This window comes from Chrysochloris asiatica, unplaced genomic scaffold (genome assembly GCF_000296735.1).
Source record: "Chrysochloris asiatica unplaced genomic scaffold, ChrAsi1.0 scaffold00022, whole genome shotgun sequence".
Taxonomy (NCBI): Eukaryota; Metazoa; Chordata; class Mammalia; order Afrosoricida; family Chrysochloridae; genus Chrysochloris; species Chrysochloris asiatica.
In genome coordinates this window covers 21,880,044-21,892,597 of record NW_006408540.1, presented here as the reverse complement: position 1 = coordinate 21,892,597, position 12,554 = coordinate 21,880,044, and the positions used below count along the sequence as shown (strand labels likewise).

General features: G+C 39.2%; 1 protein-coding gene across 1 annotated transcript in view; it reads left to right on the top strand.

The window, feature by feature from the left end:
- The window catches only part of ESD (esterase D), a 43,013-nt gene that overhangs the window by 7,462 nt on the left and 22,997 nt on the right, over window positions 1–12,554 (top strand). Inside the window, exons 2-4 of the mRNA XM_006837689.1 lie at window positions 2,113–2,201; window positions 5,601–5,699; window positions 12,396–12,508. Of these exons, the coding sequence (XP_006837752.1) occupies window positions 2,113–2,201; window positions 5,601–5,699; window positions 12,396–12,508 (301 nt within the window). The remainder of the gene's footprint in view (window positions 1–2,112; window positions 2,202–5,600; window positions 5,700–12,395; window positions 12,509–12,554) is intronic.

The window sequence follows — 12,554 nt, the reverse complement described above, 5'->3', positions numbered from 1 at the left end:
TGTTGTCTGCTGTTGTTGGTTCTCCGCACTAAGAATTTCTCTTAGTGTTTCTTGTTTTTACAGATTCTTATAATTTCTGTTAGTCTGAAAATGATGTAATTTTTCCATCATTTTTGATGGACAGTATGGCTAGATCTGTGACTCTTAAGTGCATCGAGTGGGTTTTGACTCATAATGACCCTGTATAGTTTCCGAGGAGCAGATGGTGAGTTCAAACTGCTGACCTTGCTGTTCAAACTGACCTTTTTCAGTCTAGTGCTTCTCCTGCTGCACCACATTCTTAGTTGGAAATGTTTTCTTTCAGAGGTTTATATATGTCATTCCATTGTCTTCTTGCCTACAGGGAACTCAGTCTCATTGGTTCAACTTTGTAGGTAACTTCATTTTTCCCAAGCTGCTCTCAGAATTCTTTCCTTGCCTTTGGTTTTGAAGAGTTTGATTATAATATGTCGTGGTATTTTTCTTTTGTGGTCTGTCTTGTTTTGGGTTAGTGTAACTTCTTAAATGGCTATCTTCTCATCTTCCAAGATGTTTTCTTCCAACAGCCCTTAGATAGTATTTGTGGGGTGTTTTTGTTTTATTTTGTTTCTTATTTGGCTTTTTTATTCTTTATTCTGATTGTTCCTCTAGCAGATGAATGTTGAGAGATTTTTCTTCAAACTCATTAATTCAACCTTCCATTGATTCAATTTGACTTCTTTTCCCTTTCAGTGTATTATCTATTTCTGAAGTCTTCTTGTTAAACTTCTGGCTTTCTAATTACCGTTTTCTTACAGTTCCTATGTTTTCATGTATTTTGTCATTTTGTTTCCTGAATTATACGATAGTTTTGTCCAGTTTTCCTAGATTTCAACTGCAATTTTGTCAATCTGTCTCTCAGTCTGTTGAAGTTGCCTAAATATTCTTTTAAATTCCTAATCAGTTAGTTTCTGGTGTTACATTTTCAGACTTTGTATTTTGGTCACTTGCTTGAAGCATTCTGTCTTGTTTCTTTGTGTCGCTGAAATTTTCTGTTTTCTTCAAGACATTGCGTCGTATTTATATTTAATTGATGATTGTATATTGATGTGTTCTCAGGCACTCACCTCCTGTCTCCCAGTGCATGTGGTTGAGACTGAAGTGTGAACACAGTTCTCTGCTCACTGTTCTTGTTCCTCAGAAACAGGGTGCTATGCCAGGCCCCAGGCAGAGCAGAGGTAGAGGATGGGGTGCCATTGGTCTCTGGGAGGAACAAGAGAGAACTAGATCCCCTTGTTGCCAACCGCTAGCTGTGCCCTGTGCCTGTAGTCACTGTGTCGAGCGCCACTCAATGATGCACTGCTCCGCTCCAGTCCACCCGTTTTTCTTTGCTCACTGCCCCTGTTCAGCTTCCTCCCCAGCCAGCACTCTGTCCACCTCCCTGTCCAGTCCTCTGGTGCCTAGGACCACCTGTGTATCTCTCTCACTTGGTCTCCCATGTCTTTCCTGCAGAGAGTCTCACACAGTCCGGCTGCATCTTACCTGGTATGTCAACAATGCATATTTTGGGAGTCACAATTCAATCCATAGCAGGTTACTACTTCTTCTTTCCTCTCAGATACCTCATGTAAATCCTATTCTGTTTCTCTTTCCCAACCGAACTGAAGACTTTAGTAAAGTTATTCACTAAGTATAAGTTAATGGGAAGAGGGTTATCTTACTCCACCCTCTTGCTCCAGACTTCTCCTCCATTATCTTTTAATTCCATTTTTCCAGGAGGTTTTTAAGACCCTTCATATGTGTCTGTGTGCTTTAAGCTGGCCCTGTTATTCCCTTAAGCATCCCTGTATGTTCCTTACATGTTGGTGCAGTCACTTCAGACACTAGAGCTCTTATTTTGGACCTATATCATGTGTTCTACTTTGTACATACAGCTTATTAATTTGTATGTATCCATCTTGGTGTTGTGGGTTAATGCGCCAGACTGCAAAGCCATTTGAACTGCAAGGTCAGCGGTTCAAGCTCACCAGCTGCTCCTCGGAAACCCTATACAGGGTTGCTATGGGTTGGAACCGACTTGACGGCACTTAACAACACAACAACATCTTGACTATGGAGGTATATTGATTTTTATTGTTGCTGTTAAAATTGCAGTGTTGAACTGAATTGCAAAATGAAATTTGCTATCTACTTACCACCAAAGGCAGAAACTGGAAAATGCCCTACACTGTATTGGCTGTCTGGTAAGTGCTCTGCATGTGAGTTCTTATAAAGGGATTTTCTTTGTCATTTTAATTGGCTGAATTTACTTTATCTTGACTTTTTGTTATGGTTTCCGAGCCATTTATAACAGACTGTAGGAGACTTGGTGGCACTGTGGGTTAGGTATAAATTGGGCTGCTAACCACAGTGTCAGTGGTTCAGACTCACTAGCCAGTCATTGTATGAAAGATGAAGCTGTCAGTTTCTGTAAAGATTTATAGTCTCGGCAGTCCCATAAAACAGTTTTACTCTGTCCTTTAGAGTAGTTAGGGGTTGGAATCAACTCGATGGATTTTATAAGAGACTATAGGAGCCTGACATGGTTTACTCTATGCTTTATTCCTGAGAATAATTTCACATTGAATTACAGGGGAGCATGGTAGCTCCGTAGGACTGGACTGCAAACCACAAGGTCAGTGCTTTGAGCCTACCATCTGCTCCATGGGAGAAGGATGAGGCTTTCTTCTCCCCCAAAGGTGCACAAGCCTTGCAAACCCTATATAGGATCAGTATGAGCCAGAACCTACTTGATGGCACTTAATAGCAATAACAACACCTAAATTCCATGTACCTCACTTCTATTTCGGTTAGACCAAGTAATTTAGAGAAGATGTAAAGTCTGGACTCTGTGGCATGAACCTTGAAAAGTTCACTTATCTGTATCTACTGAAACATTTCTGGAGTTTGTAGAAATGTTAGCAGGCCAGTCGACTACTCGGAGGTGACAACAGAAGCCCATGATGCACACTAACTAGAGAGTGCTGACAAGTGTCCTGGGGTGTTTTCACTGCTCTCCAGGGACCTTCTCCGGCAACGATTCGGAGAGTCATAGAGTACCACGAAGAATCAGCAGTTAATGATGAAAACTGTCTAGGGGACTCTGAGAGGGTAAGGTTTCGCCACCAATAGTTTTAAATCTCCGCTAGTTTTTCTTTCAGAAGATGTGGTACTTCATCTTTTAGAAGCAAACATTATTACAAAGGAAGAATCATAGATACCAAATTGTATCATGGTGTGTTTTCATTTTGGTTCCTTAAAACTGATGCTTGTACCGTTTAGTGAATCCTTTCTTGCATGTGTTTCATCAAGGATATGTCCTAAATGCTGGTCTTTGAACCTGAGAATAGATGTTTCTGTTAAAAGGTAAAAATGAAGTGTCTATCTAGTTTTAACTCAGCAGAGCATTGTGGTGGTAGTGGTTGTGTGCTGTAAAGTCAGTTCCGACTCACAGTGACCTGAGTAAGGCTTCCGAGGCTTAGATCTTTATGGGAGCAAAAGCCTCATCTTTCTCCTGCTGAGCAACTGGTAGATTCAAAGTGCAGACCATGCGGCTAGCATGCTGCTGTTGTTCTTAAGTGCCGTTGAGTTGATTCTGACCCAGAGAGAGTCAGAAGGTTTCCGAGGAGCAGCTGGTGAGCTTGAACCACCAACCTTGTGGTTCAAAGCGACTTTGCAGTCCAGCGTGTTAACCCACAGCGCTACACCTGTGCTCCATACCAGCGCATTATCCATAATACCAGTTCATAATCCCCTACAATACCAAGGCACAGCTGTAATCAAAAGAAGAGTACCAGTTTTGCTAGAAGAGCATTGGGTGTTGATGAAGGCAATAACAGCACAATTAGATGTTTAATAGTTTTAGAAAAAATAGTGCTTTGCTAAAGATGATCTTAGAAATCATGTAATCTGTAGACTAGAAAATGGAGACACACAGAGGTTCATTGTTACCCAAGGTTATGTACCATTAAGGAGTCCTGATGTGGCACTTCAGGCTAATGTACTGGACTGCAAAGTCGGTTTGAACGATCACGTGCTTATCCTATAGTGCCACACTAGGACTAGGTATGGTAATAATTGTAGTTGTTGTTAGGTATCATCGAGTTGATTGATTCCAATTCATAGCAACCTTGTATAGGGTTTCTGAGGAGCGGCTGGTGGGTTTGAATTGTCAATTTTGTGGTTAGCTGCTGAATATTTATCTTATAGTGCTACACCAGGACTCCTCTTAACCAAAATAGAAATCAGTCAAAAGAGTCCATCTGAGCTACATGAGTGTGGTGATGATGGTTGGTGGTATGTGCCGTGGAGTCAGTTCCAAATCATAGTGACCCTGCATAGGGTTTCCGAGGCTGCAGATCTTTGTGGGAGCAGGAATTTTCATCTTTCTCCTGCAGAACAGCTGGCAGTTTCGACTGCTGATTTTGTGAGGTTCTCAGCCCGACTCGTAACCACTACGCTACCAGAGCTCTTTTACATGAGCATAAGAAATAGAACTTCTTGTTTGTATACATCCAATGAAAGAACAGTGTGTATCCTTAGTGAGAAGATTGCAGACAGCTAGACCGTGGAATGTAAAGTTTGATTTGGAGGAGAAAAATTGCAAGATGAGTGCACTTGAAAATGATGACACAAGAATTCCAGGGTTACTTCCCAGTGAGCTGAAGGAAAACAGGGATAGAAAGACTGGGAATTGTTACTTTGCTAGAATTGATCAATTAGCTGGAATGAAATTACACCCAAACTGAATGCCTAAAAGATCATTTAAATGTAGTGATTTGTATCTTTCTGAAGTCAAGGTGACCATCACATCAGCCCTATGTTAGAATATACCCAGCACTTTATCCTTTATAATAGGATGTTGTTAAGTACCATTGAATTGTTTCCAACTCATAGTGGCCCTGTATAGCATTTCCGTGGAGCGGCTGGTAAATTTGAACCGCCGACCTTGCAGTTCAAACCAACCTTGCAGTCTGTTCCTTATATAGCATCACAAAGCATAGAGTTAGGGAAAATGACCGGAGCAGTTTCAAAAATGCTTAGGTTTAAAGAAGGCTTAATACTAGGTTTTACTCTCTTAATTCAGTGACAAAGACCAAGACAATTAAGCTGGCTTTTGTTGCTGAAAGCAATGTATTTATAAAAATATAAAGTTCTTTGCATTTGATTGCCATAGTATCTCACATCAATTTTTTTGCTCAATTATATTTTTATGCATATATAATAAAAGTAATAGTTTATTAGCATATTTTATAACACTCCATTGGGATCAAATAACATTTAATTTATATACCGTATTGCCTTTCTATAGTGTGGAAAATTCTGAACTCTCAAACACTCCTGGCCTTAAGGATTTCAGTAATAGAACTTGTAGTTAGTGACTTTCAGAGGACAGCTGCCAACAATATTAGGTTAATACTGTCATAGAATCATATACTGCATGTGAAAGGGAACTTAAATATTTTATTCAGAATCATTTTCCAAACAAAAGTTTTTTAAAAAAGAAATTAAAATACTACCACTTGAGTTGGTTTTCCTGTATTATGCAATTTTTAAAGCCTGTAAACCACTTGCTTTTAGATAACAATGCTTTTGTTCTTCAGGCTTAACTTGCACAGAACAGAACTTCATTTCAAAATCTGGTTATCATCAAGCTGCCTCAGAACATGGCCTTGTCGTCGTTGCCCCAGATACCAGCCCTCGTAAGTTTTCGTGTTCCAGAAATCCTTTATAACACTCTCAATCTGGAAAACTAAGTTTTAACTGGTATAATATGTACACTGTACAGTTCATTTTCTTTTTGCTGTCATCCCCATTAACCTTTTAAGAGACATTATAAACTCCGAAATATAATCCTATGCATTTTCCTCACAGTAAATTTTACTTGCAATGCTGTTCTGTGAGAGGGGACAGTTTTTCTGAAGATACTGAAATACAGAGAAGTTGAGCAACTCAAGCATTATGCTGGCACTAGTGTTGGAATAATAATGTACGAGGGGAAGTCAGAAAATACTGCTGAAAATCATTGAAACTTTTATTAAAACAAAAATATTAAAATGTGAAGCTATTGTTTCTCAACTTATATCCCATCCAGGTCTATACACTTCTGAGGACAGTGTTTCCATCTCTCTAACCCTTCCTGGCGCTGCAGGCTAATGCAAGGTTGGTTTGAACTGCATGGTCAGTGGTTCAAGCTCATGAGCCACTCCTTGGAAACCCCATCTATACAGTGTCACTATGAGTCGGAACCGACTCATTGGCACTTGACAACAACAGAAACCCTTCCCCATAGAATTCTGCACTCTCTGACTTAAATCACTTCCTAACGGCAGTGTAAGCATTTCAAGGGACTCAGGTCTTGTTCCTTGTAAATGTTGTTTGAGTTTAGGGAACAAAAAGAACTCTGAAGGAATAAGGGGTAAGATCAGAGCTGTAGGGTGATTGGGATTAGGTTTCCCAATGAAATTCTCTTAGCATGCAGATGCATTGTTGGGATGAACAAAATTTCTCAGTACAACTTTCCTGGCCTTTTTCTCGCCAATGCAGTGTTCAGGGTTGTTTTAAGACTTCTTCAAAAATGATCATCCTGTGTCTTTTAAGAAGATTTATCAAGATTATTCCCCCTTTTCAATCCAAAAGAAACTCTCACCATTCCCTCCTGAGCTGACCTGTCTGCCTTGAATGTAACTGGCCCACCAGATCCCCTTGGATGCCATGATTGGACTTTGTTTGGGAAAGTACCCTAAGGAAACTAAAACAAGTCTGTTACTGAGTCAGCCTGTCTGCAGTCATCCACTGAGACCTGTTTTGTTGAAATAAATCCATGCGTGTATGAACTGGAACCCTCTATGTATAACACTCTGTGTATAACACTCCTCTATGTATAGGAGATTATTGTCTCTATTTCATAGGCAAACTGTCTTGTCACATGATAATATTGTGCCTTTCCTTATCTCTCTTGGTTATCAGATAATTGTTTTAATATAAGTGATTTAAGTGTTCACATTATGGAATGACAGTATCCAATATTTGGAAACCCAGTCCAATCCACCAAGTAAATCAAACTTGGCATTGTGGCCATAAAAGTCCCTGGAAGTGTCAGGAAATGGAACTGAAAAAGGGTGTAAGTTTTGGTTCAACGTTCCGAACTTTTTGACAGCTAAGAACTCTGTTAAAGTTCATGAATGACCTTGGAAAGTAGCACATTCCCATCCACATATTATCCAAAAACAAGAAAACACAACTGGCTAGATATATAATAAAGGATTTGATTCAAAATGCAACCAAAATTATGAAAAAAACAACTAGGAATTTAAAAATCTTAAAGACCTTTAAAAAGAAACATGTAAATTTTTGCTGAAGATCATAAATGAACATATTAGTAAGTGAGAAAATGCTGTGTTCTTGAGTAGATTGGATGTTACAAAGAAGTTGTTTCCCTCAAATTGTTAACTATTGTTTTTGTTAGGTGCTATCAAGTCAGTTCCCACTCCTAGCAACCCTGTGCACAACAGAACTAAATGCTCCTGTTTTCTGCATCATCCTCACCATTATTGTTACACTTGAACCCATTACTGCTGCCACTGTGCCAATCCATTTTCTGTGGGGTCTAACTGTTTTCACTGACCATCTACTTTACGAAACATGATATCCTTCTCCAGAGACTGATCCCTTCTGGTAGCATGTCCAATGTATGAGAGACGACATCTCTTCATCCTAACTTTTACAGAGTGCTCCAACTGTACTTCTTCCAGACCTGTTTTTTCTTCTGGCAGCCCTTGGTACTTTCGATGTTCTTTACCAACACCACGATTCAAATACATCAGTTCTTCTAAGGTCTTCCTTGTTCACTGCCCATCTTTCACATGCATATGAGACTATGGAAAGAACCTTGGGTCAGACTCAACTTAGTCCTAAGATTCGGTATCTTTGCTCTTGAGCACTTGAAAAAGAGTACTTGTGCAGCCAATTTTGGTTACTGCTTGCATGAGTGTTGATTGTGGATCCAAGCAAAATGAAGTCTTTGACAACTTAAATCTTTCTCTATTTAACATGTGATTTATTGGTCCAGTTGTAAGGATTTTTGTTTTCTTTGCATTGAGATGCAACCCACACTGAAGACTTCAGTCTTTGTTCTTCATCAGTAAGTATTTTGAGTCCTTTTTGTTTTTAGCAAGTAAAATTCTATCATCCCTCAAATTAGTACAAATATTAATATGTTGTTCCACCACTCCTCAGTCAGTTTGTTGTACTATGGTGGCTTGTGTGTTACTGTGGTGCTGGAACCTTTGTCACTGATATTGGAAATACCAGAAGGGTCACCCATGGTGGACAAGTTTCAGTGTAGCTTCCAGGTGAAAACAGGCTAGGAAGAAAGAGATGCGGCCTACTTTGAATGTTTAGCCATTGAAAATCGTATGAGTAGCAATGGAACATTATCAGCTATAGTTACCAGAAGATAAAACTGTACGAATAGCTGCAGAACATTGTCAGATATAGTGTTAGAAGATGAACCACTCGGGTTGGAAGGCACTCAAAATATGAGCAGAAGAGCTACCTCCTCAACGTAGAGGATACTATTGAGAAAAATGGAGTAAAGCTTTCGGGACCTTCATTTGCTCATAGGCCACAACTCAAAATGAGGAGAAGCAGCTACAAACATGCATTAATAATCAGAACAAGGAATGTACAACGTACTAATCTAGAAAAATTGAAAATTGTCAGAAATGAAATGAAAAGCATGAAGATCGATATCCTAGGCATTAATGAGCTAAAATGGACAGCTTGGTCATTTTGAATCAGAAAATCATATACTTTACAATGCTGGAAACAACAAATTAAAGAGGAATGGTGTCACGTTGACCGGCAAAAAGAATGTTTCAAAATCTGTCTTGAAGTTCATTGCTGTCTATGATAGGATAATATCCATGCATCTACAAATAAAGCCAGTTATTGTCACTATTATCAAAATTTACACACCAACCACTAGACCTGTGCTGATGAAATCAAAAAAATTCTACTAACTTCAGTCTGAAATTCATGTAACATGAAATCAAGATGCATTGAAAATTACTGGTGATGGAATGCAAAGATTGGAAACAGGAAGTATCAGGAATTGGGAAGGATGGCCTCCGTGATAGAAATGATGCTGAGATCACATGATGAAATTTTGCAATACTAACAGCATTCATTGTGAATACCCTTCTTAAGCAACATATATGCCGACTGTATACATGACCTCACCAGATGGAATACACAGAAATGAAATTGACTGCATCTGTGGGAAGAGACAGCGGGAAAGCTCCATATTATAACCAAAACAAAGCCAAGTGTAGACTGTGGAACATACCATCAGTTGCTGATAAGCAAGTTCAGAATGAAACTGAAGAAATTAAATAAGTCCTTGAGAGCCAAAATTGTACCTTGAGTATTTTTCATCAGATTTGATGCATTAGACACTAATAACCAAAGACCAGAAGAGTTGTGAGGTGAAATCAGGAACATCAAATAGGAAGAAAGAAAAGATCAAAATGGATGTCAGAAAAGGCTCTGAAACTTACTCTTGAGCATACAGAAGCTAAAAAATGGAAGAAATGAGGAGGTAAAAGAGCTGACCAGAAAATTTCAAAGAGCAGCTCGAAAAAACCGAGCCAGATATTATAATGAAATGTGCAAAGACCTAGAGTTAGAAAAGCAAATGGGAAAACACACTCAGCATCTCTCAAGCTGAAAGAACTGAAGTAAAAACTCAGTCCTTGACTTGAAATATTGAAGGAGTCTATGGGCAGAATTGGTGTCCTGGTGTCGCAGTATAGGATAAGCATTGAATTGCAACATTAGTTTGAACTACAAGGTCAGTGGTTTAAACCCACCAGCTATTCCACAGAAACCCTGTACGGTGTCACTATGAGTTGGAACTGACTCAGTGGAACTAAACAATAACAACAATGGACAAAATACTGGATGATGCAGAAAGCCTCAAAAGAAGATGGAAGTAATACACAAATTCACTATACCAAAAATAAGGTGTTTGATGTTCAGCCATTTCAAGAGGTAGCATGTGATCAAGAACTGATGGTACTGAAGACAGTCTTGAAAAGCAAGGGTCCAAAAATTGACAGATTGCAAATTGAAATCTTTCAGCAAACAGATGCAGCACTGAAGGAGCTCACTCTTTTATGCCAATAACCTTGGAAGACAGACTACCTTGCCAACCAGTTGGCAGAGATCCATATTTATGACCCAACAGGTTGTGGAAATTATCAAACAATGTATTCAATATTGTATTGAAGTAAAATTTTGCTGAAGATAATTAAAAAGTGTTTGCAGCAGTACATCAACAGAAAACTGCCAGAGATTCAAGCCAGATTCAGAAGACTACATGGTACTAAGGATACTCTTGCTTAGACATTAGATGAATCTTGACCAACAGCAGAGACATGTTTACTGTTGGTTGGTTGACTGTGTAAAGACTTTTCACTGTGTAGATTATGACAGACTATGAATAACTTTGTAAAGTATGGATATTCCAGAACGCTTGATTGTGCTCATAAGGAACCTGTACATAGACCAAGAAGCAGTTGTTAGAGCAGAATAAGGGGATACTAATTGGTTTAAAATCAAGAAAGGTTTATACCAGGGTTGTATCCTTTCACCATACTTATTCAATCTGTATACTCAGTAAATATGCTGAGAGTTTGGATTACATGAAGAAAAGCATGGCATCAGGATTGGAGGAAGACTTATTAACAACCTGTTATATGCAGATGATGCAACTTTTCTTGTTGGAAGTGAAGAGGATTTAAAATACTGATGAAGATCAAAGACTTCAGTATGGATTTGCACCCCTATGTCAACAAAACAAAAATCCTCACAACTGTACAATAAATATAATCATAATAAATGGAGGAAAGATTGGAGTTGTCAAATAATTCATTTTGTTTGGATCTACAATCAACACTTATGGAAGCAGCAGTCAAGAAATCAAAGGACATATTGCATTAGGCAAATATGCTGCACAAGACCTCTCTCAAGCATTAAAGAGTAAAGATATCAATCTGAGGACTAAGTTGCATCTGACCTAAACCATGATATTTACAGTTGCCTCACATGCATGTGAAAGTTGGACAGTGAATAAAGTAGACTGTAGAATTGATGCATTTGAGTTATGGTGTTGGAGAAGAATGTTAAAAGTACCATGGACTCCAGCAGAACACATAAATTTGTTTTGGAAGAAGTACAACCAGAATGCTCCATAGAAAACAAGATGGTGAGACTTCCTCTCTCATACATTGGACATGTTATCAGGAGAGACCAGTCTCTTAGAAGGACATCATGCTTTGTAAAGTGGAGGAGCAACAGAAAAGAGGACGATCCCCTCAAGGAGATGGATTGGCACAGTGACAGCAGCAATGAGTTCAAGCATAAGAACAATTGTGAAGAAGGTGCAAGACCAGCAGTGGTTCATTCTGTTGTGCACAGGGTTGCTGTGAGTCAAAACTGACTCAGCAGCACCTATAACAACATCATGCTGTTTTTAAGTGTTGTCAAGTCGATTCTGACTCATAGTGACCCTGTATACGGTTTTCAAGAAGCAGCCAGTGGGTTTGAACTACTGACATTGTGGTTAGCAGTCCAGTGCTTATTCTACAGCACCACACCAGGATTCAATATCCCAATGGTTGGCTTTTTAATTACATGCAAAAATATAAAATAAAATCTAATGTATTTTTTAAAATAGCAAGAGGAAATATGTTGGAATGATACTACAGTAAGTTTTCAATCAAGATAGTGAATAGAACACCAGTATATGTCTCTATGCCCTTCTAAGGTCACACTGATAAAAGGAATTACAAAAGTGTTGGTAGGCAAGGCTTGGAAGGCTTTTCCTGGAAGAGATGTCAGTATATTTCTGAAAAGGTAAAAAGAGAATGGAAGCCCTTTGACAGGTAAAATAAGGGCAGGCATTGAAGTGAGAAAACTACTAGTGTTTCTTGGCAGTTAAATGACCCAGCCTGGAAGGTTATTCCCTCCCACCTCATTGGCCAGAATCAATCACCTGACCCCATTCAAAGACAAGAGGACCAGGAAGTCTAATGCTACCATGTGCCCAAAAGGCATGTTGTTATTGTTGTTAAGTGCCGTTGAGTCAGTTCCAACTCACAACAACCCTGTATGGGGTTTCCAAGGAGCAGCTAGTAGATTTGGACTACCGACCTTGTGATTCACAATCCAGTCCTGATCCTACAGCATCAGGAGTGCCCCCAGAGGCATAGAGCCCACAATATATGGTGAACAGCTCTGTTGCAAATGGTGGACTTACAGAGTCACTAAGCAGTTCTAATGAAATATGAGCCATTACTCCTGAGTTGATGACCCCACAAGGTTTTCCTTGATAGGTGGCTGCAATATTAAAGGAGAAGATGAGAGCTGGGACTTCGGCACTGGTGCTGGCTTTTATGTGGATGCCACGGAAGATCCTTGGAAAACTAACTACAGGATGTACTCTTACATAACACAAGAGCTTCCCCAACTCATAAAAGCCAATTTTCCAGTGG